The following is a 24109-nucleotide window of genomic DNA, read 5'->3' as shown; positions in this document are numbered from 1 at the left end:
GGGCAGGCTGGGGAGGGAGCCCACCTCAGACCTGCCTTGTCCCTTCTCGCCCTCGCCCCCTGCTTTTCTGTCTCAGCTCTTCTGTGGATTCTGCATGACCAAAAGAGACCCCTCCCACTTGGGATTCATTTTATCCTGAAAACCACCATTAGGCTGGGAATGGCATCCGTCAGTTTTTGCCTTGCAGTGGAAGTCTGTGGGCCAAAAAAGCTTGAGGATCACTTCTTTAATTAAGAAAAAAACCCTATTCTTCAGAAAAAGCATAGGCAAGCATGAGAACACACAGCCCCTAACGTTTTGGCATACTTTTCTCATTCCTTACTTGTTTTTCTGGGTGAGTGTTCCTCCCCTAAAAGGATTTCCTCTGGCCCTCCACAGTAAGTGATTTCCTTTCTTGTTCTCTGTAGCATTATTTGCCCCTTTGTGTGGGGACATCCCCTAGGCAGCAGCTGCCTTGTCTATCTTTGTATTTGCTCAAAGCATCAGCAGAGTACTGTGACCAGCCATATAGGAGGTGTTTATTGTTTATTAGCAATCTATCACTAAATGATGTTATTTTGTATTTGTCTCCCACTAGATTGTGGTGGTAAGCAAGATAGCACTTATCTAGCACGGACTTTTCACGGGCTCTGTAGAGGAGGAAAAATTTAACCTCTTTCCCCCTCTACTCTTCGAGGTTCTCAGCTGAGACCCTATAAATTAGACTGACAAAAGATGGTTTAACAGGAGAAAAACAGTTGGTCAACCTGAGCATCATGCATACACGTGGGAGCACCCAGTGATGACTAACTCAAAGGGCCAGTTAGAACTTGGGCTTATATGGCATCTTAACAAAAGAACAATACGCTCACAGGTGACAAGACAAGGGACAGGGCTTCTGAGCTCCTAGGGCGGCAAATTGTGGGAAGGCAGATCTATGGAGGAAGTACTGGAAGGCAGGGCTAGTTAGTAAAGTGTTATGGAGAGCCTCCTGGTGCCGTTTGTGAGCTGATCAGAGTGTATTGTTGTCTCTGGTGATTAACTTCTGTCCTTCTTGGTAGGAGGGGTAGGCGGCACAGGGGACATCTTTACAAATTTATGTCCTGCTTTTAGGCAAATGGGGAAGGGCAGAGACCTTTTCTTGTATCTTCTCAGTTGCCTTCCATTCAAGATAATCCCCATGCCCAAGTGGCCTCTTTGGGGATGGCACATTCTGCTGATCTTCAACGTGTATTTGTACGTGATTTGCAAATAGATGTTTATGAAATGGAATTAAACTGAAAGCAAAGGCAACCTTCCATTTTCTAACCAGAGTCTACCTGAATAATTTACCCTGTGTGGGGTGCCTGGGGAGATCAGTCGGTGAAACGTCCGACTTTGGCTCAGGTCATGATCTCGCGGTTCGTGGGTTCGAGCTCCACATTGGGCTCACTGCTGTCAGCACAGGGTCCACTTCAGATCCTCTGTTTCCCTCTCTCTGCCCCTCCTCTGCTTGCACTGCCTCTCTCCCTCTCTCAAAAATAAATGAACATTAAAAAAAATAATAATAAATTACCCTGTGCAACAGAATAAATAGATGGAAAGCTCTGTGAGCCTTAGAGCCCAGAGGAAAGATACTGGTTGAGTCAGGAGGCCTGGGCTCTGCAGTTGGCTTTGCCTCTGCCTCGCCTGCAGGGATCACTTCCTCTTCCTTTCGGGAGATTGGGGAGATACAATCAAGTGATGGCCAGAAAAACACTTTGAATAGAGTTTAAGGCGTTATGCAGATACAAGTGTTCTTATTTCCTCTGCAAGCTGCAGCGGCAATTTCTGATGAGCATTAGTAAAGGTTGGCTTGTTAGGTCTTAAATACTGTTTACTCCCCAAAAGAAGTAAGCCGTAATGCATGTGTAATGCTTCCTCACAGGTATGAATTAGGAGCTGCTCTGTTTATTGGATGGGCGGGAGCCTCACTCTGCATAATTGGTGGTGTCATATTTTGCTTTTCAATATCTGACAACAACAAAACACCCAGGTATGAAAAAGAGATAAAAATGACCTGTTAAAGTTACTACACGTGCGGCAGGTTCTAGATCGCTCACACGATTCTTAGACACGTCGAAAAACAAAACACAACAAAAAAGAAACTTCAAAAAACTAGAATTGGCAAAAGTGAGGAATATATAGTGAATATAATATTCAATATAATAAATATATTGAATGGAATAAATATATACTTCGTTAAAGTTAGTTTAAAAAACAGAGCTCATCATTCTTACATTCCAAAGCTATTTCTGTAAGCAGAAAGACGGGTCTTATGACAGGGTGTGGTGTATTCTTCACCTTGACCTCATCATTTTCACATGGGCAGACATTACTGATGAAGGTCACTAGGGTCCCCCAGGGTCCAGGAAGAGGAGTTTTAAAAGAGAAACAACAAATGAACAAGCCATGAGTTTCCTCTGCTGAGATTCCCGTGGTCCCGCTAACTGGTCAGAAATGGCAGGGAAATGTTTGGGGGTACAAGAGAGAGTGCTAACTAAAAGTAGTCAGGGAGGCTCTGAAACTTGGCTGGGACAGAAATGGGGGAAATGGTTTCTACCCTCCGTGTAAGAAAACGGGCTCTCGGTGTTTTGCCTTGCAGAATGGGATACGCATACAACGGGGCCACATCTGTCATGTCTTCTCGGACGAAATATCCTGGCGCAGGAGGAGATCTTAAAACCACAAACCCTTCAAAACAGTTTGATAAAAATGCTTATGTCTGAAAGGAAAACCGCCGCGAGCTGTCTTTACTATAAAAGTGAACTGTTCACAGATGATCCCCGCAAGGCCCTCCTGTAATTCACACTCAAACTATTTTTAAAACATGAATTTGGAGAATTTGCTGATTGTATGGATGTAAATGTTCTTACACAGTTATATACTAATCATTTTCTGTTGTGGCTTTCTATAAGAAAATAAACAGGTTATTTACAGGATTTGTATATATCTGATACATTTATAGAACATGCATTTAGCACCGAAGGATCAAGGATTTGTAACGTATCCTTAATCATTCAGACGTTGCAGTCTTTGCCCCCATTCCTTCTTTTCCTTCATATATTAAATAGAAGGGGTATTAAGGAGTGGTATCTTGTGAACAGTGTGGGGGCAATCCGAGCCTGTTCCTCGAAAGATGCGTGGGTTGATGGACAGGTTACAGTCTGCGTAGCATTGACTTGTGGTTTCTTACGCCTGTCACTACTGCGATCTCTGTGAGCGCTCAAGGAAGGGCTCCTGCCCATTGCCTGGCATGTCCACCTTCAATAACTGCTTGGGTGTCTCTGTAGAAAGCAGGTTCTGGAGCGGAGCATCAGCATGAGCTGAGTGAGAGATGCTGATCATGCCTGACTTTGGAGCCCGCAGAGGAAGGTCCTGGAGCCTGGGTGGCACCTGCTTTTGCAACACAGATGTGCCAACTTAATTTAAATTTGGGGCTCACTTGGCAGAAGTCCACCCCCTTCCGTCAGGAGTGAAGATGTGGCAGACACGGAGCTTGGAGCCCAGGGAAAGCCTGCTCTTGTCACTTCCTAGCCGAATGGCCTCCGGCAAGTTACTTAATAATTCTTCTTTTGTCACATCTTTTTTTTTTTTAAGTTTATTTTGAGAGACAGCGCGCACAAGTGGGGAAGAGGTAGAGAGAGAGCGGGAGAGAGAGAATCCCAGGCAGGCTCTGCGCTGTTAGCAAAGAACCTGAGGCAGGGCTCAAACTCATGAACCGCGAGATCATGACTTCAGCTGAAGTCGTATGCTTAGCCAACTGAGCCACCCAGGCGCCCCTCCTTTTGGCACATCTTCAGGATGAGGATTATGAAGTTGTTCTGATTAAAGGAACTAATGATGCATGTTAAAAAAGCAAAACAGACCCAAGGTCTGTTACATAAGTATCTGTTAAATAAGTATCTGTTTAAATAAGGTTGAAATAACACAGTGGCCCCTGTGCCTTTGCAGGCAGGATGTGGCTTTTGTGTGTTGCTTATCTCTGTCCTACTACATGAAAATTTGAAAGCACTTACATACAAAGCGAGTACATCTGCATAAAATGGCCTGGGGGAAGTGTTAGAAAGGGTGCAAGCAGACAAGTGAAAGGGACCCCCGGAGGAAGGGGCGAGGAAGGGGCAGGGAGGGGCAGAAGCATAATAAATTGTTGTGACTTTAGATTAGGCTGTTGTGGCACAGCTAACAGGGCAAGCCTACCCCCGCCCCCCGCCCCCCCCCCCCCCCAAATAAAGTAAGTTTAGCTCAGAACTGTCTTTAATGAGTAACTCAGCTACAGTCACAGTGATGTAATGGAGGCCTTTACTTAAAAGGTTGGCAAATTGAAAAAGACATCCAAAACCCAACAGACCATTAGTTAAAATGTTACCTTTTTTTTTGGAAACAAGAGTACACGTAGTACCACAAAGTACAAAAAATGCAAAAAACAGTTTATATGAACTTTGCGACCATTGACAATTGTTAAGAACAGAACTAATAGTTTTGAGGTATTTTATAATATGGGTTGGGCATTTGAAAAAAGGGGGGAAAAACCCTACATACACATATGAATTCAGTAATGACCCAATCTTTTCATATTCTGATAACTTGATGTTTAAAACAGCTACATTTTATTCATAAAATATCCAAGGTAAAGGTTATACTGCAGAAATGGTGTTTAAAGTTCTAAAATAATTGTTTAATAACAACATGCTTACAATGGCTCAAAGCTGAGTCTGGTACAGGTACTTCTGGAAAATGTATTTAGCGTGGGCCTAGCTATATTTTTATATTTCTAAACTTATTTCTATGTGAAAAATAACCAGTCTACTCGTAAGATTTCACTGATTCCACTAATTCAGTTTTAAGCATACTAACAGAATTTTATAATAAATCACTTCCAGTGTGACAATGTATATAAGAAAGGTATTTAAAAAAAAAGCTTTAATTCGAACCCAAACTGGCTATAAGTTTAAAAAAAATTCACTTAAAAATTAGTCGAAAAAATGCGCTTAAACACTAGAGTACTGCTCTGAAGAGAAAACTTTTTATGACTTCAATGACACATTATTTTTAAGCAGCAGAAGTCTTAAACACCTTTGTATGCTTCGAAATACTGTTGACAGTTTTTGTTTTCAATACTGAATTAGGTGCTGTTAAAGAGACCCTTGTTCTTTGAATCCGCTTCCTTGTTCTTGTGGGAAATACCGTAGGGCAAGAGCGTTAAGGATCCTGTGGGCAGATTACTGAAATCCTGTTGGCGTCTGGACCTTCTGACTCTGGGGCTGTAGTCACACATCTGAAGAGTCACTCCAATCAGTCACAGTTACTAAGCTGCTTTTCAACGTGCTTGATTCATCTTGAAGTCCTGTGGGGGGAGGAAGAGGAGGCCTGAGTGATCAAACCAGCACACTGAGGAGCCTGTAAAACTCCGAAACTTGGGTGTCTGAGTCTGTTCACCCATCCGCAGGCCCCAGCGTCCGCAGGCTGTGGAGGAGGCTGGGTGCAGTCTGGCCACGGAATGGCCACGTCTCCTGGACACCCTCACTGGACCCCTACGTGGAGGCTTCCACTCAGCATCTCTCCTTCCCTGCATTCAGCACAGGGTCTGGATCCTGACTGTGCTCGATAATGTTTTGTCACTGTTACGGACTCTGAGTAGTAGGTGTAAAGAAAGCAGAATCAAATTATAATAAGCCAAGTAGGAATTAAATGGTGGGGAAAAAAAAGGATTTTCTAGGGGATGTGGGCTTTAATATGATGTTAAGAAGTGTGCTGAGCCACCAAAATAGTGTGGTGCAGAGATTTCCACTTGAGTGTCCTCTAGACATCTTTTCTTTGAGGGGCGTGAGGTCATGCCACGGGGAGAAGAGAAAGGGAAGGTATTCAGAGCATCCTCTCGGTCCCGTGTGCATACAGTTACTGTAATGTACACACGGTCGTCAGGTTGTGACTGTCAGAATCAACCTTCAGACAGCACAGGCAACCTGGTGATGGGCACGGTGTGGCAGTATAGGCACGGCTCCCACCCTGGAGGAGAGAGAAGTTGACTTGAAGGGCGGACATGGCAATGGCTCCTCTTGGCATCTTACAGAGTGAGGTGGCAAGAGATCTTGCTGAAAATGGAAAGGACAAAGGGAGAGGTCTGCATGTATTAAAGCTACCAATAGGGGCCTGAAGACCCTGAAGAGGGGTCATGAGAGGTGTAGTGAGGGGAGAAAATGAGCCAGACCCCCCGTCTGTCTTAGCAGGACACCAACAGTTAACATCTACAGGTGTTGAGTCTGGACACTAGCGTAACCCACTACTCACATGTGGGGGAACTCGAGGTAACGTACGAGGTGAGGGGCACACAGAGGAGCCCTTCTGTGACCCTTGGCTTTCACCATGGGCAGAATTTCTTTGATTAAAAAATACATAGATTACATTTTATAATTTTAAAAATTAAACATACATTGAGACTTAAGTTCCCGGACTTAGCCAGATGCTAGGTCTCACCCAAGAACAATGTCACCTCAGGGTTTCATTTGTAATTCATCCCACTGGCTACGATGTTGCAAGAGAAATCTTTCTTCAAAGAAAATAAAAACATTTGATGTGTGAGCAGATTAATTCAGGAAGACTGCCAGAAGAATGGCCCCACTCAGGTGTGTGATCAGAAATTCTAATTTTCTGCGAGGCATCTGCATGAAGCATGAATATTTGTATGGGCGTTCTCAAAAATAATGTTAAAATTAAAGTAATAAAATTAAAATCCAAAGATTAGGCCCAAATTAAATAAATATATACAGATCAGATGTTGTGCACATTTAGTCCTTTTTAAAATAACATAAAGCATCGATACTTGTATGATATATTAAGTTTAATTAGATATTTATAAGGAAGAAACACAAATAATTAGAAAGTAGACCAAGCTCCTGTAAGACGTTAAAGCAGCAAACCTTCTCCCTTTGGCCCCTGGAGATTAGATGCAACCCAGGCATTTGGCACTTGAGTAGAATTTGGCTCATTCTTCAAAGGTAGATGTTCCTTCTGTTCTTGCCCAGTTTTTTTCCCTAAAGATTTTTCTTCCTCTAAGGATGATATGTCCCAGTCTTCATCGTCCACATCTGTGCACTAAAAGAAAAGGAGAGTAATGAACGTTTCATAAAGACGCGGTCCATGTTAGCGCCCCTTGGTCGTTCTGTTGGCTAGACTGAGCTGCTGACACAGAATGACTTGAATTTGGGGAATCTCGGAGGATTGCCCATCTGGTCATTTCTGGAAGGGAATGAAACGAACTTGGAAAGCTGTGTTTTGAAAGCAGACAGAACCACCTCTTTTATTGTTTTTGTTTTTTGTTTTTTGTTTTGCCATGGAAATGTAGGTTTCCTACCTCCTCTACCAACCATGAGTTTCCAAAATCCCAGAAACACTATGTTGTAGTAGTAAAGTAAGGGTGCTCCCTAAGTAGGAACTAGGCAGGGTCTGGGGCTCTTCCCTCTGTGATAATGTGACACTGAACTTCAGGAGACGCCACATAAGGGCCCTGCAGAAAAGGCCCCGACTGAAGGAGCACACATTTCTACTGCCCCTTTTCTAAGGAAGACACATTAGCTTTCTCTTGCTTGAGTGATACGTTTTGTCACTTTTGGCTTGTACAATACAAATAACACTACTAAAAGTAGTTTGGCAAAATGCTCTGGGTCCCTAGATGGGCAGGAGAAGAGTTAAATCTAAGCAAGCAGTGACTTGGAAGGCCCACTGGAAGACCCAGTCGGCACAGATGAGCGACGCCCGGAAATACAACAGGAGCCCTCCATCCACAGAAACACTTCCGGTGTCCTGGCGTTGGGACCTCAGAATGTGTCAGGGCCTCTCCTCCCTTCAGGAGGAAGAGCTTGGGCTCTGCCCTCAGATCTCTGATGCATTTCTCCACCAACGCCAGCTCCCAAGTGGGGCCAGACCTCGACAAGTCCCCATTTTACGGTCAGGTCATGCCGCCGACTCGGATCTGAGGCCCCAGGTTCTAGTCAGTCACACGTTTCTGTGTACAAACCGTCTAACACCTGCAAGTGTCAAGCCCGGCATGTGACAGGCATTTGAAAACCTGTAGAACTTGATAAGCACATGTTGCCTTATTACCAGTTAGCACCCCAGTATCTTTGATTCTCTACAGAATGGAAAGAAAGGCAAGATGGCAAGTGAGATAAGGTAAAAGTCTCAACCTCTGGCTACACCAAGTAACTAGGTTTGTTTAATATTTCACTACAAAAAGGACATACAATTAGTAAGGATAACCCGTTAAAAGATGAATTTCTCTGTGTGTGTCTAGCAAGCAAAAGTGATTTCACCTTCAGGTCTTCTTTCAGTTCTTTCTTGATGAACGCCTCGGCAACGTTAATCCCACCAAATGGCTTGTTCACACTTCCATGATTTGAAACCGTCTTTTCAACTTTTTCGGTCAGCGTTTTAATGGAGGTTCCTATGTGACCAACAGGAAATAGGTACAGTTAAAAAAAAAAAATCATTATCTATGTTTGGTTCCAAAATAACTTTACAGGCGACTTTGAAAAAATGTAAGCTTTGCAAAAAATCATATTTATTAAATTAAAATCAATTGATATATTTTGGGCATTGACAAAAAGTTACATTAATGCCCTTATAATAATCCCTTTTAAAAAGATCATGATCCCCTAGACTAGAAGTAATAAAGTTTTCATTTTAAATCAAAGAAGGATGGTTTCATTCAAGTTGTGGTCAGAAACGTTCATTTTGGACGCCTGGGTGGCTCAGTCGGTTAAGCATCTGACTTCGGCTCAGGTGGTGATCCCGCAGTTTGTGGGTTTGAGCCCCACGTCGGGCTCTGTGCTGACAGCTCAGAGCCTGGAACCTGCTTCGGATTCTGTGCCTCCCTCTCTCTCTGCCCCTCCCCCACTCACACTCTGTCTTTCTTTCCTTCAAAAATAAATAAACATTAAAAAAAAAAAAAGAAATGTTCACTTCAGCAAGGTAGTCTGTATAAGTGGAATATTCACGTGGGTATTTTCAAAAACAGTATTAACTGTTTTGAAATTAATTATATTTTACGTAATTATGTGTACATATATAAATTGTATACAATACGATAAATTAATGATATCTGAGGTGTTTGAAATATATAATGTTTAACTGCATTAAGCAGAACTTCTTTTTTAAGAAATGACCCTTATGCCCCACTTCTCTTCAAATTATCAGCAGTCCTACACTTGGCTTTTCTGCTCCCCTAGAACTGCCACACCCAAAGGCAGCACGGTGCATAAGAACAGCCATTCTTACAGGCACCCAGTGTATGGGCTGAGTTGTATCCCTCCATGTGCATATGTTGATGTCCTGACCCCCAATATTCCAGAACATGATCTTATTTTGAGATAAGGCCTTTAAAGGGGTAATCAAATTAAAGTGAGGTCATTAGGGGGCGGGGCATAATCCAGTATGACTAGTGTCCTTATAAAAACGGGACATTCAGACACAAAAACGAACAGGGGCAAGGTGATGTGATGAGACACAGGGACCAGACGGCCATTGGCAAGCCAAGGCCAAAGGCTCACACCAGATCTTTCCCTCGTGGCCCTCACAAAGAACCAACCTTGCCACCCTTGATTTTGGCCTTTCAGCTTCTGGAACAGAGACAAGAAATTTGTTCAAAGCCACAAGGCGTGCAGCACTTTGTTCCTAAAGCCCTAGGAAACTGACACACTTAGGTATCCCCAGCTCCCTCCTCGCCTTCCACTTGCACATCAGTCAGTTGCTGTGCCCTGTCTGTCTTCCTTCGGCAACAGTAGCTTTTGGATTAGCCCCATCCTTCCTGTGAGCACTTTCCCAGCTCAGACTCCCGGTGCTTCGTGCCCCTAGTTAGGAAGCACTGTCCTAAACAAAATTTCCTGAAGGATTTTCAATGACAACAGCTCACCTGTGGGCTTGGGAGAAATATCGGAGTCCTCGATTTCACTACCCTCGGTCCAGTCAGTGTCACTTTTGACAGTGTTCTTTCCAAAGCTATTCTTGTTGCTTTTGGATGACTGCACGAGAAGTAAGTCTGGGGATGCGCATGCCTGGATGAGGTCCTCACCATCCAACTCTTCCTCTGAACTGAAGGGCGGCGTCCTAAACAAATGAAAACCCAAACGGCATTGTTTTCCCATTTCAGGATTTACAATGATTCAGGATTTTCAGTCACTTCACATTACAGGATATGCCTTTTAAAAGAGCATTCTATTTTACAGTGAGAAGTTCAGAGTAGTGTTTGTTCATTTAAGAATATTCTTTGAGCACTTAGGGCTCCTGGGTGGCTCAGTCGGGTAAGTGTCTAACTCTTGATTTCGGCTCAGGTAATGATCCCAGCATCATGGGATCAAGTCCCGTGTGGGGCTCCATGCTAAGCGTGGAATCTGCTTAAGACTCTCTCTCTCCTGGGGTGCCTGGGGGCTCACTGGGTTAAGTGTCTGACTCTTGATTTCAGCTCAGGTCGTGATCTCACAGGCTCATGAGAGCCCAAGCTGGGCTCTGCACTGACAGCATGGACTCTGCTGGGTATTCTCTCTCTCCCTCTCTCTCTGCCCCTCCCCTTCTCTCTCTCTCTCAAAAAAAAAAATATTCTTTGAGCATTTAAATTCCAGACAATGTTGTTATACTACATCCCATGAAATAAGGCTCTTCCTATGAGATTATGTACATGAAGAGTGCTTTTGAAGGGTAAATCATTTTTATTGCCTCTACTATATTTATACTGTCTCTAACTATATATATATAAGTTAAATATATATTTATATATAGTTATATATATAGTTTATATACATATAGTTTATATATATATAGTTTATATATAACTGTATATGGTTATTATATATATATTTATATATAGTTTATATATACATAGTTTATATATATATTTATATATAGTTGATATATACATAGTTTATATTGTCTCTACTATATATACACAGTGCCTCAAGAAGAGATATTTACAGTATTAATATCTCCAGAAAAACTTGATGATAAATTTCAGTTATGATAAAATTAAATTTACTTATAAATACCCAAATTTATATTTAAATTATATTCCCTTAAATATAAATTATAAGTAAAATAACAAAACTAAAAAACATTATAAGTAAAAACAAAAATATACCTATAATTTATTAAGCCCCCATGAACTGCCAAGCACTGAGGCAAGCCCTTTTCATGTATTAATTTGTAGTAGAACTATCCTGTGAAAAAGGCAGCATCATCCCATTGAACAGATAAGGAAACAGGCTTAAACAGGTAAACTACTGAATCAGTGGCACACAGTTTATGAGTAACTCAGCTAGGATTCTTAGTATCCCGAGAGGGCCGAAGACAGTAAGGTCTAGGGCCATTCCTGATTTCCACAAGGAGCGAGAAGACTGAAATATCATCTGACTGTGCTACCAAGAATCCAGCCGCTAAAAGTTGACATCATCCATTTAATTCTTTGTGCTTATTGAAAAGTACTGGACACTGAGGGGAGTAACGGAAATGACTCAGGGCGGTCTCACTTCTTAGTGGAGGTCAAGATGTGATAAGTGCTACTGACTTACATAAAATCTGGTAAAGAAACAAAGACATGTCATAAAAGAGTAACAAATCAATTACGATGTTTAATCATTAGGGCTTTAGTTAATCACAGTGCACACACTAATTTACGATAAAAGGAACGTTCAGTGAAAAGAATTTTTTAAATGGCTGCTCCCCGCTCCCAAGTACTCACGTAAGAGTTGAAGACTTTTTGGGAAAATGATCTTCTGTGATATTTTTCTTAATTCTAAAAAACAACAGAAAACGATTTCTAAACGGCATGGACCAATAACATAATTTAATGTAAATTTCTATGGGATTGGTGATTGTGGCTTTGAACGTATGTTAACGAGGATCAGCAGCAACGAGTGTGCCAGTGCCCGTGACAGGCCAGAGCTGTACGTGTGACTCTTGGCTGAGTCAAACCTTGTTGTGGGGTGAGTGTGTGTCCCCCTAAAATCCGTGTGTGGAACCCCTAACCCCCAATGTGATGCTCTCAGAAGAAGGGGTCTTTGGGAGGTAATTAGGCTTATCTGAGGTCATGAGGGTGGGGGCCCCCATAAATGGATTAGTGTCCTTTTTAAAAAGAGGAAGAAGGATCAGTCCTCTCTCTGACTGCCATGGGAGGATACAGTGAGAAAAAAGGGAAAAAAGGCGTCTGTCTGCAAGCCTGGAAGTGAGCTGCCACCAGAACCCGACCATACTGCACGCTGATTTCAGACTTCTAATCTCCAGAAGTGTGAGAAAACATATTGCTGTTGTTTAAAGCCACCCAGTCTATCAGGGGTGCCTGGGTGGCTCGGTCGATTGAGCATCCGACTTTGGCTCAGGTCATGATTTTGCAGTTCAGGAGTTCAAGCCCCGCATCGGGCTCCAGCTCACAGCCTGGAGCCTGGAGCCTGCTTTGGATTCTGTGTCTCCCTCTCTCTCTGCTCCTCCCCGGCTTGTGCTCTGTCTCTGTCTCTCTCTCTCAAAAATAAATAAACATTAAAAAAAACCTTTTATACAAAAATTTTAGCATTAAAAATACTCACTTGGGAACAGATGTCCTATCAGTGAAAACAGGTCTTTGCCTAATCAGTTGTCTGCTTTTGGGAGGAAGTTGCACTGCCTTGGGTATTTCTCCAGTTGAGAGGGTATCCATTTGAGAAGCACCATACTTATCTGGAATAGTAGTATCATTCATGAATCTCCATTGCCTTGATGATCAGTGAGTGAAGAAGAAAATACCACAATACTGTCTACACTGGCAGTTGAAACCAACAAACTCATCTCTTGGGTCTAGAGTCCACACCACAGGCAATTTTTAATATAAAAATAAAATCCGAGACCCAACATATAAATGGTTCATATGGTATTAGACTTGCCAATCAAGTTCTAGAGTTTGTGAGACATTTAAAATTATGAAAGAGAACTGGATTTCGCTCCTATGTGCAGAAATGCAATGGCAGCCAGTTACGGGCTTACCTGAGGACAGTAAGTTTCTCTCCTCGATTTTACAGCTGACCTCACGTTCAAGGAATTCTCGAATTTGCTGAATGTTAGGTATTTGTCTTTCTCGCTCATGTCTTGCTGATTCCACAGTTCTTAGCACTCTACTGAAGTGATCACTTGAAATACCACGTATATCCTGAAGAGATGAACCGTTAACCGAATTATCCTGGCATGTTCTTCATTTCATGAACATTTGTTAGCACGAACTATGCCAACCTCTTGTCTTTATGGCTGTGTGTGAGGTAAGCGGATGCCCTAACATACCACAACACGCTATTCTGACCTCGAAAGGCACTCCCAGCGCAGTGGGACAGGGGATGTGTGAATGACTCTACATGATTGGTTAGCGGTGAGAGGCTGTTGAGTGCTAGGACCAAATGCACAGAGGGGTGTGTGTGTGTGTGTGTGTGTGTGTGTGTGTGTGTGTGTGTGTGTCTGTCTCTGTCTGTCTGACTAACCAACAATGCAAGGTGGGCCATCAGGACAGAATGAATCCACAAGGACAGAGCAGACATGCCTTCTTCTCTTCTCTGATCCCTTCCCATTGAGAAAGCAAAATAAAGCAAAACCAACAAGTGTTCCTGAAATGAATGAGCTTACCGCATTAATCCCCAAGGTTTCCAGTTTCTCCAGCAAACTCTGCTCCAACATGTTTCTGATTTCCTTATTGAGGGAGGGGTTACCCTTCAAAGCTTTCCTTAAATGTATCTTGTTGTTACTTAATTTCTGTTCATTCTCCCTTCCTGAAATAAAGTTTACAAAATGTGTTAAAAAAAATTAAATATTCCTGAACTGGAGTGTATTATGCTAAGCGAAAATAAGTCAGAGAAAAACAAGTATCATATGATTTCACTCACATGTGGAATTTAAGAAACAAAACAGACTGAACATAGGGAAAGGGAAGGAAAAATAAGATAAAAACAGAGTGGGAGGCAAACCATGAGACTCTTAAATACAGAGAACAAACTGAGGGTTGCTGGAGGCGATGGGGGGGTGGAGGATGGGCTAAATGGATGATGGACAGTAAGGAGGGCCCTTGTGATGAGCACTGGCTGTTATATGTATGTGATGAATCACTAGATTCAACTCCTGAAAGCAATACTACATTGTATCTTAACGAACTTGGATGTAAATTTAAAAAAGAAAAGAAAAGAAAAAAGAAAAGAGAAGAAAAAAGAAAAATACATAAAATCCCTAAGCAGAAAATGGCAAAACACCACTTTTAAACGGCAAGCAAGCATTTTGTAATACAGTTTTTGGGTCGTTTGGTCATTCAAGCACAATATATAATGCTGAAGTATCACAACTTTCAAAACTATCTTAAGTTTGCTTTAAAACTTCAGTGTCTTGGGGCGCCTGGGTGGCTCAGTCGGTTGGGCGTCCGACTTTGGCTCAGGTCATGATCTTGCGGTTTGTGGGTTCAAGCCCCGCGTCGGGCTCTGTGCTGACAGCTCGGAGCCTGGAGCCTGCTTCGGATTCTGTGTCTCCCTCTCTTTCTGCCCCCCCTGCCCCCCACACTCTGTCTCTCTCTTCTTCAAAAATAAATAAACATTAAAAAAAACTTCAGTGTCTTTAGGGGCACCTGTGTGTCTCAGTCGGTTAAGCGGCTGGCTCTTGTTTCTGTCTCAGGTCATGGTCTCACACAGTTCGTGGGTTCAAGCCCCATGTCTAGCTCTGCACTAACAGGTGCAGAGCCTGCTTGGGATTCTCCCTCTCCCTCTTTCTCTGCCCCTCCCACTTAACTGAATTATAACTAGATAAATAATGCAAGAGAAATGTCTCTATAGAAGCACGGTAGAAAAAATAAATTCTTTAGAAGTTCAATGGTTTATCCTAAAATTATTTTGCTACTTTCTGAAGAATTCATCTGTCTTAAATTCAGTTAGAATTTATGTATCATTTTATGAAGAAGCCCAGTTTACATTAAATAATTAAGTTTTTATTTAATAAATTCGGTAGAAGTTTATACAAAAATTTCAAAACATGAAAATTATAACCCCTCCCAAAATATTTACCAAAATGAAAAAGAGGTTAATACAGGTCTTGGGAGAAGTATATTCTGTTTAAAAGAGCCTTTCTAATTAAAAGCAAAGAAAAAACAATAGGCCATATTCTAGCTTTTCCTTCCCACTAAAAAATGTCTACTTCAAGAGCATTTGGAGAAGGGGCATGTCTACATGACCCTGAACTGAGTCCGATGTCAAAGGAGCTGAGAATTTGATGCAAGAGGCCTCACAGTGGGCTGTTCAGACCCTTGGTGAATGTCCCAAGCCAGATCTGAGAGAACACATCACCAGTGCTATCATTTTGGAGTCTATTCTCCAAACAGGGGTGTTTCACCCAACAAGGGTAGCACCAGATGCCAGCATCTAGTGGGTCTGGGGCTCCAGGGGCTCCAGAGACACCCATTCTTCCCTCCCCCACCTCAGTCCATGGGAAGTGTAGGGACCCACGGCACTCAGATTGACAGAAGACCCTCAACAAAACGCTCTGTGGTTCAGATGTTCTCTAAACCTTAGTGCGATACCAGCAGGTAAAGAATGTTTCTGCTCATTAATAACCGGTTTTGCTGAGGGCAAAATCAGTCAAATGATGATATGTACATTAAATAGAAGGAAAGGTCCTGCATGATAATGCTTTGCTATACTTTGGTACTGCGGCTTGCTAAACTGAAATTATGAAATTTTGTAAGATTATATATTAATATAAGTCAGAAGTAATCTCAAATTTTATAGTCTCAGCATTCATGCTGTTTTCCCACCAATGTTTTCCCGTATTCTGGAGCCACCTTTAAAAAAAACAAAACAAAACAAAAAAAACACTTCTGGGACGCCTGGGTGGCTCAGTTGGTTAAGCGGTTAAGCGTTTGACTTCAGCTCAAATCATAATCTCACAGTCTGGTCTGTGAATTGGAGCCCAGTGTTGGGCTCTGTGCTGACAGCTCAGAACCTGGAGCCTGTTTCAGATACTGTGTCTCCCTCTCTCTGCCCTTCCCCCACTCACATTGTCTCTCTCTCTCTCTCTCTCTCTCCCTCTCTTTCAAAAACAAACAAACAAACAAAAAAGCACTTCTGTCCTAGGAATGGATAATGCATCAAAATCCAGAGATAATGCACCAAAATCCAGCTGCAGCCATGGCCGTGTCGTTGGCTTTGGCTGCTAGTTGGCCATCAAGTGCACAAATATCTAGGGCTAAAATGAGAAGAGGTACCAAGAGATGGCCTGGGAGTCATGGCGCTACCAGTGAAACAGACACACCTCTCGCCCTGTTTACACAAAGGTAATTTTGGGGTCAGTATCCAGGATGTAAAAGGAACTGAAGACAAGCACAGCCAGAGAGGCTCCAGGCTCTGTCTGCTCCAGGACTGGGGTCAAGTGAACTGAATTTGTTTGCTGATTGGTCTGGGTTCATTCTCAACCCTGATGACAAATTCATTCTGATGACCGAGTTTCCCAAAATGACTGCAGATTAAACATTTCCCTCTGTCCTCAAATTCACTTTATATGTTGATGCTTGCTTTGGATTATTCATTTATGAATAATTAGAAACCTCTTGGTAGGAGGCTCTCAGAAGGCTGGAGCTGGCCGATAAGAAGCAAAAGAAAGAATATAGAATGAACAGGAGAAAAAACATAAAGTTTTTATGTAAAGGTGGAATTAATCACTTGAAAGCCAATCACAGCTGAAGACTTTAATTAAAGCACATACCGCTCACAAGATCAGTAAGACAAAACTTTCTAAGGATCAGCATTTCCTCTCATTAAAAAATTTAAGGCATGGGGTGCCTGGGTCAGTCAGTTAAGCACCTGACGTTAGGTCAGGTCATGATCTCACCACTTGTGAGTTCAAGCCCCGCATCGGGCTGTGTGCTGACACCTGGGAGCCTGGATCCTGCTTTAGATTCTGTGTCTCCCTCTCTCTCTGCCCCTACTTCTCCCTCTCTCTCTCACACAAATAAACATTAAAAAAAATTTTTTTTAAATGTAAAGCATACCCAGGTAGGTGGCCAGTGGATAACAGCCCACACAAATGATCAGTTATATCAGACTAATGACACAGCATTCATGGTGAGCAAATAATTGCAGTGCGAAGCAAACAGTAAAAAAAACCAAAACAGAATTTCTGAGTCAGAAGGGACTTCATCATCTAGTAATTAATTGTCTCATTTTTCACCTGAAGACACTAAAAACAGAGAGGTAAAGAGACTGCTCCAAGGGCACCCTGCCAGTCCTGGACCAGCCTGCCTCTCTCACTTCATTCCTTGCATTAAACTACGGAAAGCAGAACACCTGGACTTTAGTTCCAGTCCCGTCGCTAATGAAGCCCAACAGCTTGGAGCAAGCTCCCGATCCCCCTGTGTTTCGAGGTTCTGAACAATAAAACGACCCCTGAGAGCCCTCCTGGCCCTCACATCCTAACGTCCTATAGGACAGCAAGATCAAATATGCCTCTCTGGGACTGTCAAAAAAGTATGGACGCAGAAATAGTCATGCATGCCTTACTTCTTGGTAACAGCCACAGCGCTTTGCAAACAAACCACTGCCAAAATTTAGCTGCACAGATATCATCGCAAAATGTTAGCACAGCTGAGGAATTTATTGATGGCAATTAATCTGCTGGCCCCATGGAAGCACTGGAAGGATTCATTGGGTCCCTGGCTTCTGTAACAGTGTGCTTGGGACTCAGGGCTTTCTGGTGGTCTCCAGCCCTTTCCTATGTCCCACTAGAGCTGTGTCTGAATGCAGTTGAGGGTGGCAAAGATTATTTTCTTTCCCAGTCTGGTCCCTTGCATGTGGCAACACAACCGATGACGGTGTTTGCCGCCCAAACTCACCCCCTACATGGTCTGGGTAGAGAATTTTAAAAGAAACAGAGGCAGAAGGGTGCAGCGGGAGGAAGCAGGGCCCCAAGTGATGGTGGACAAAGCAGGACTCCTCCTGGAACCTAGCTGACTCGTTTTTTAAATGAGTGTGAACCGTATGATTTGGGGCTCCTGTTTAAAAATTTTGGACCCTTTCTATGAACCTCCTGATGCATTACATAGATTCTTCACAGAATAAGATATTTTGTGTTCCAGACATCAGTAAATGACATGGAGGAGGGAGAAAGCATGTTACTTGAAAGCAAATTGAAAATACACATTGCATAGATTTTATAGATGTGCCTGGTTTAGCCACTTCTCAATTTCTAAACAATTTGGAAAAAGTTGTCTAGATAACACAGAAGAAGTTATAACAACTATTAAGAATTTGCAAATTGGAATATATAATTTTAATTCTTGGGGCGGCTGGGTGGCTCAAGTCTGTTAAGCCTCCAACTTCAGCTCAGGTCATGATCTCATATTTCGTGAGTTCAAGCCCTGCGTTGGGCTCTGTGCTGACAGCTCAGAGCCTGGAGCCTGCTTCAGATTCTGTGTCTCCCTCTCTCTCTCCCCCTCCCCCACTTGTGCTTTCTTTCTCTCTCTCTCTCTCTCTCTCTCTCTCTCTGTCTCTCTCTCAAAAATAAAGATTAAAAAAATTTTTAATAAAAAAATTTTAATTCTCTAACACAAATGCCAAGGCCAGAATCTATATACATATTAACCATTTGCTTTCTCCTGAAGAGGTGATAAATGGTCAAGCATTATCACTGTTAAGGAGAAAATGATGATAAACAGATTCAGATGTAATGGTGTTAGGATCTACAAGTCTGGCATAGAAAATACTCTTAATAATGTGGAACATTTTTCATAAACTTCAAAATTAATGGACAGAAAGTGATTTTGAGAACTGCCAAATGAATAAGCAACAATTGCTCTAATTATCTCCCCAAACCTTGAACAGCTCCCAAATTTGCCCACACAGATATTATTCTGTACCTAAATATTCTACATTGAGAGCTTAAACATTACGATTTTCTTGCTATTAAAATCATTTTGAAATGGGTACTTCACCCATTCCTTTCCCAGATCCAGGGTGTGAGAAATACCTACTGTGCGACAAATATTTTTGTTATCATCGGGCACACGACTGACACAAAAATGTCTTATTCAGATGCTAAGAATGCAGGAATGCAGGGGAAAGAAAATATAACAGCATGTTCAAGGAGTAAGATGACAGATTACTACAGATAGACTGAAAGCATAATCTCCAAACCTAAATGTCTTCCCTACTTTGGATATGGTGTGACAAAAACCACTGGATCGGATTCAAGGCTTGCGTTTTGGCATCTAAGTAGACTCTAGGCAGGTAGGACCCCTGATGGAGCCCTTGGTTACCTTTTTCTTCCTCTGAAAGCTCTTCTATTGGTTCCAGTATGTGCGATGGGAATGCCTGTTCTATCGATGAGGAAAAATAAGAACAGTACAAACAGGACAACAGCAAAGTAAAATTAGTTTCCTTGCAAACAACTTTGAGACCCATATAGTTCCGCAGTATTTTAATCATGCCCCAAACAGCAGGATTCGCTGGGGGAAAATATATGGAGGCAGTCAGTTAAAGCTGGTCACTTTTTCGTGATATCTTCTCTTTCCACGTCTTTTCCATCAAGTCCCCTCTCAGGAAATTATATTTTCAAATAATTACACCCAGTTTCTCACTCAGCAACCTCGTGCCTGATGCGATTCTTTTAAGGACACAACTGCAAAAGGTCTTCTTCACTTATCCACCCCCCCCCCCCCAAATACTTTCCTTATAAGGTATTTTGATAGGGTGGCTAAAGAGAAAATTAATGAAGCGATTTCAGTTCCAAAAATAAAAATATTTGAAAATGCCCAAGGCTCTGGGATTCCCACTTGTCATTAGCCCCGAGGCCTTTAAGTGGGAGGACCGGGATGGTGGAGGACGGGTGGCCCGAGGGGCAGTGGGAGGACTAAGACCCTGTCCTTATACGCCTCTGTGTCCCCAAACCACGGTTCAACACCTGCTTCCACTCCGGGAAAGCCACCAGGGCAAGGCTGCGGACAGACTGCACGTGAAGGCAGGCTGTTCCCAATCCCACCCCAGAACAGGGCCCGGTGTGTGTGTGGAGGGGGGGGGGGGGTGCGGGGGGGGGCTGCAGAGATGAGGCCTCCTGGTGACTGTGCACTAGGAAACCCATAGGCAGCACAGATAAAGCTAAATGCCATCCCATCAATAGAGGGAAAGTTCCTTCCTGGGGAAGGTCAGGTTTGGGCGTCAGGCAGTCAGGTTTCAGACACGGGATAAAATGCAGAGATCTAGCTTAGGAAGTGCGTGCTTCACTCGTCTTCAGCTTGGAGACTGCCACAGGGACCTCCCCAGGGAGCTCTCCACCTGCACCCACAGGGCCGAGGCCATTTCATTCCACCACCTGACCCCAGAGTGGGTGACCTTGAGGGTAGTAACTGCCAACAATTACTGAGAGCCCACCAGCTTGTCGGGCACAGATCTATGTGCTTTGCACAGATTCCCTAAGATTTAATACCCCCTACTCTGATGTTCTAGATTTAATTTGCTGAAGGGTACTTCTGGTACTCTGTTTTAGGCATCTACAAACATATGCACACATGTACAGGGACACACAAATAAATACATATATGTTATACTTAAGTATATATAAATAGGCTCTTATAGCTTATTCAGCAACCAAGTCAACCTATCTAACGTTGACTGGGAGAAATGCATTTTAAACTTCTGGAACTTCTGGAACACGGCCTAGCAAATAGTAGTCTAATTTTGAAACATGAACATGATCACACAAAGAAGCATTTAATTACATCCATGGACCACGGCTGCTGAACATTAGAAATGTGCTTTCGAATTTGTCATTCAGCAGCAAGATTTTAAAGTCATATAAATAAAGAAAAAATCCTGTAATTATGTGTGGCGATGGATGTTAACTAGACCCTGTGGTGATCGTTTCACAATATATACAATTACCAAATCATTATGTTGTACACCTGATACGTGTTATAGATCAATTTTATCTCAGTAAAATATTAAAAAAATTAAAAGGTAAAGTTACACAAATAGACTATTTACTAGTTTGAACTGCTGAAAGTAGGGATTTTTAGGAGGAGAGCTAATTTCAATTTTTAAAGTCACATGGTATATATTTTATTATACTTTGTGAAAATGACAAAAATAAAGTTATGAGGAAAATCTCCCTAAAATCTCCCCAAACCATCATATGCATATTTATTATCATTGTATTACAGAGATCATCTTAGGACTTATTTCTCTGGAGTCAGGATAAATCTTCAAAACTGTGACCTTTGCTCCTGTGGGGCAGAGGACAGGGTTCTAGGGGAGGGAAGCCAGGCTCCTACAATAAAGCAAGTGAGGCCCACCAGACCCCAGCTCCCTAAACTAGCAGACTGATGTCCAAGTGTGAAGAGAAGGGCCTGCCATTCTTATGCCTTATAAGCCACAGGTCCAGCCTCCAAACGACCCAGTTCCTGCCCTGGTTTGAGATCTCCATCCAGGGTGAGAGCTGAAGTCTCTCCCCTGTGAACGCTCCAGAGGCTTCCAGAAAAATCGTTATGTCAGTCTCCTACCATAACCTCCAGAAGACAGACTCTTAGATCTCTATCCAGCCCTTTGGCACTTGTTGGCCGCACCCCAGAAGCTAACGTTTGGCCAGGGCTTGCTCACTGGCTCCTGTTCCAAAGGTCCTGCTTCACCTGATCCTCACCACAGCCCACCAAAGTAGCCAATACTACTCTCCCCATTTGTCAGGCAGGGAAACCCAAACCTACAGCTTCCTGAGTCAACTATGAATCCAGACTGTCTGCTTCCCTTCAAAGTCTAGGCTCTTGGCCATGAAGCCATGTGCCTTCCCACTGGCAATGGCTGCATCTGTCTCCCAGAGTCCTCTAAATGGCACGGTCTCCGTGAGCTCATCGTGTTCTTAACCCTTCCCTCATCCTCGCCTGAACCATCTGCACCTGTACCTTTCCACCAATTCCCGGGAATGGCTGGTATGTCTGCCCCCTCTTGTTTCAAAACCTCAACCCCAATTCCTAGGTGAAGAATCTCCTGTAGACCACTACTCGAGCCCCAGCTGGTCTCTCCAGCTCTGATTCTTTGAATACACTCTGGTCAGGCTAAGCTTCCGCAAGCTTAGCCCTCCAAGTCTGGCCACACCCAGCCTCAAGAACATTCAGAAGCTACATAATGTCACAAGAACGGCCTGAACAGCTATAGTCTGGCACACGGTGCTTGCCGTGAACAGTCTCAACCAACCTTACTTCCTTCAAATCTCTTCTGCATACTCTATGCTCAGCCAAATAATTCATCTGCACCATTAATTCACATCTAGTGTGTTCCTGTTACCTTTTGCTTCTATTTTTTGCTTTGTCTTGGCTGAAAGGAGTGGCCTACACCCCTGCCTCCTCTCTGGGACAGCCCACATCTTGTAACTGATTGCTCGATCCAGGAAAATTCTGAACTGCCCATCCCAGCTCTAAAGCCCCCGGTGAGATCTGACGAGGCCTCCACTGCAGCTGTATCTGGGTTCAACGTCCCCTTCCACCCACGTCTTCTCTCACGGGGGTTGTCCAAGAGCACTGCCCAATAACCTCCCACCTGCAGATCTCCAACCTAAGACAGTGAGTAATCACGACATTTCTCACAGTAAAGAACCTCATCAAGCTCTGAGATGGAAAAGGAAAGACTGAGACATAATCGGCCTAAATAATGTTATGCAATACAGACTTACTCTCCCTGCCCCCTCCCCCACCCCTACCGTTGGGGACACTGCCATGGCCGGGGGTGGGGGGCAGGTCAGTGGGCCCCCGTACTAGCCTCCTCCTTGCTCCTGCCCATTGAGATGCTCACAAATCAGCTCAGATCCCAATCCAAAGACTGCAGGCCTCATGCCAGGTCTGGCTGGCATTTAAAACTAGCATTTTAATCCCAGCAGATGCCAACAAGGGGGCATGGCTGGTTCATGCAGTCCAGCTCCAATCAGGGCAAAGTCCATAAGGAACACAGTGCTTTGAAACTGATGGATTTGTCAGGACTCTTGAATTAACTCCAGACAGCTTACTTACTTACTTACATACTTACTATAGGGGTCCAAAATACTAAACATACTTACTATAGGGGTGCCAAAAATATTTACATTTTTTGTTTTAACAAAGAAAATGTAGACCTCAGACACTGTCACACAAAAGGCTAATGATAACAAAGTAACAAAAGACAGAAGAAGAAACTATAGCACGCTGTGAAAGTACAGAGAAGCAGTCGGCAATGCGTTATAAAAATCAACCCTGAAAAAGAAGGCAAGACAGAGATTTTAGACCCAAGATAAAGAATATGAGTAGAGAGCAATTGCCAGGGGAAGTTTTCTTGTCTATTCAATATTAAAGCAAATTGACATAGATGCAACATACATTTTATCTCTTTTACTGGCCCAGAGGGAGAAAACCCGAGTGTTCTATAAACACTTGCCAATAATAACACCCACTAAGTAGGGAATTTATGCATCACATAGTGTGAACACATATGCTCAAGGGTATTGATCCTCCTGAAATGCCTGAAATGACCTTTGGAAAAAAAAAGTGAGGGGCAATAAACACTTCATGAGTCCATCAGTGAGCAAAGAGATAATTACAAAAGGCCACGATCATATGAACCACAACACTTCTGAAGACACAAAGTCTGATATGACTGACCATGGATTTAAGTCTAACTAAAATGCAATGAAGTAATCATTTACATTCCAGAAGCATTTGTAGATAGCAGAAAAAAGTTGATTCCTCTCCCATTTTAATTCAGTTAATACACAGGTGACCACAGGAAAACAATGTACTAAAAACATGCTTGCAAAGACTGTAAACACTTTAATAGTATAAAAATAAAATACGGCTACAAAAATTCACCCTATCTATTGGATCATGTGATTAACAATTATCATCCTTGTGCCCCTGGTCCAAGAATGGACTCCTGGCAGTGATTTCCACCAGTGGTTCCTACTTTTCCCTTTGGTTTCTGTCACATGTCTTTTCTAGATTTTTCCAACCAATCGCTGAAACTGTTTGTTTAAAAAAGGTGATTTGCTGCCACACTGAAAGTTACAAAAACAGTCACACATGCCCTGTGGCACGTGCTGGTTGGCTGGTCTAGTAGAAAATCACCTTCTT

General features: G+C 42.9%; 2 protein-coding genes across 9 annotated transcripts in view; one reads left to right on the top strand and one right to left on the bottom strand.

Moving 5' to 3' along the window:
• CLDN10 (claudin 10) overlaps positions 1-2939 on the top strand; it is a 112436-nt gene extending 109497 nt beyond the window's left edge. For 3 of the 4 annotated variants that reach the window (XM_053894371.1, XM_053894406.1, XM_053894335.1), the window contains exons 4-5: positions 1886-1993; positions 2603-2939. In XM_053894371.1, the coding sequence (XP_053750346.1) occupies positions 1886-1993; positions 2603-2726 (232 nt within the window). In that variant the 3' untranslated portion in view covers positions 2727-2939. The remainder of the gene's footprint in view (positions 1-1885; positions 1994-2602) is intronic. The other variant, XM_053894431.1, reaches the window with a different exon arrangement.
• A 1343-nt stretch (positions 2940-4282) lies between these two features.
• DZIP1 (DAZ interacting zinc finger protein 1) overlaps positions 4283-24109 on the bottom strand; it is a 55702-nt gene continuing 35875 nt past the window's right edge. For 4 of the 5 annotated variants that reach the window (XM_019444066.2, XM_019444067.2, XM_019444068.2 and 1 more), the window contains 9 exons: positions 19283-19342; positions 13627-13769; positions 13000-13162; positions 12567-12696; positions 11726-11779; positions 9908-10101; positions 8310-8440; positions 6918-7092; positions 4283-5344 (listed from right to left, as the gene is read on the bottom strand). In XM_019444066.2, the coding sequence (XP_019299611.2) occupies positions 5268-5344; positions 6918-7092; positions 8310-8440; positions 9908-10101; positions 11726-11779; positions 12567-12696; positions 13000-13162; positions 13627-13769; positions 19283-19342 (1127 nt within the window). In that variant the 3' untranslated portion in view covers positions 4283-5267. The remainder of the gene's footprint in view (positions 5345-6917; positions 7093-8309; positions 8441-9907; positions 10102-11725; positions 11780-12566; positions 12697-12999; positions 13163-13626; positions 13770-19282; positions 19343-24109) is intronic. The other variant, XM_019444069.2, reaches the window with a different exon arrangement.

The sequence above is a fragment of the Panthera pardus genome, unplaced genomic scaffold, assembly GCF_024362965.1.
Source record: "Panthera pardus isolate Hobbes unplaced genomic scaffold, ASM2436296v1 HiC_scaffold_1, whole genome shotgun sequence".
Taxonomy (NCBI): Eukaryota; Metazoa; Chordata; class Mammalia; order Carnivora; family Felidae; genus Panthera; species Panthera pardus.
Note: the sequence above shows the minus strand (reverse complement) of the source record. Positions and strands in the feature narration are given on the sequence as shown.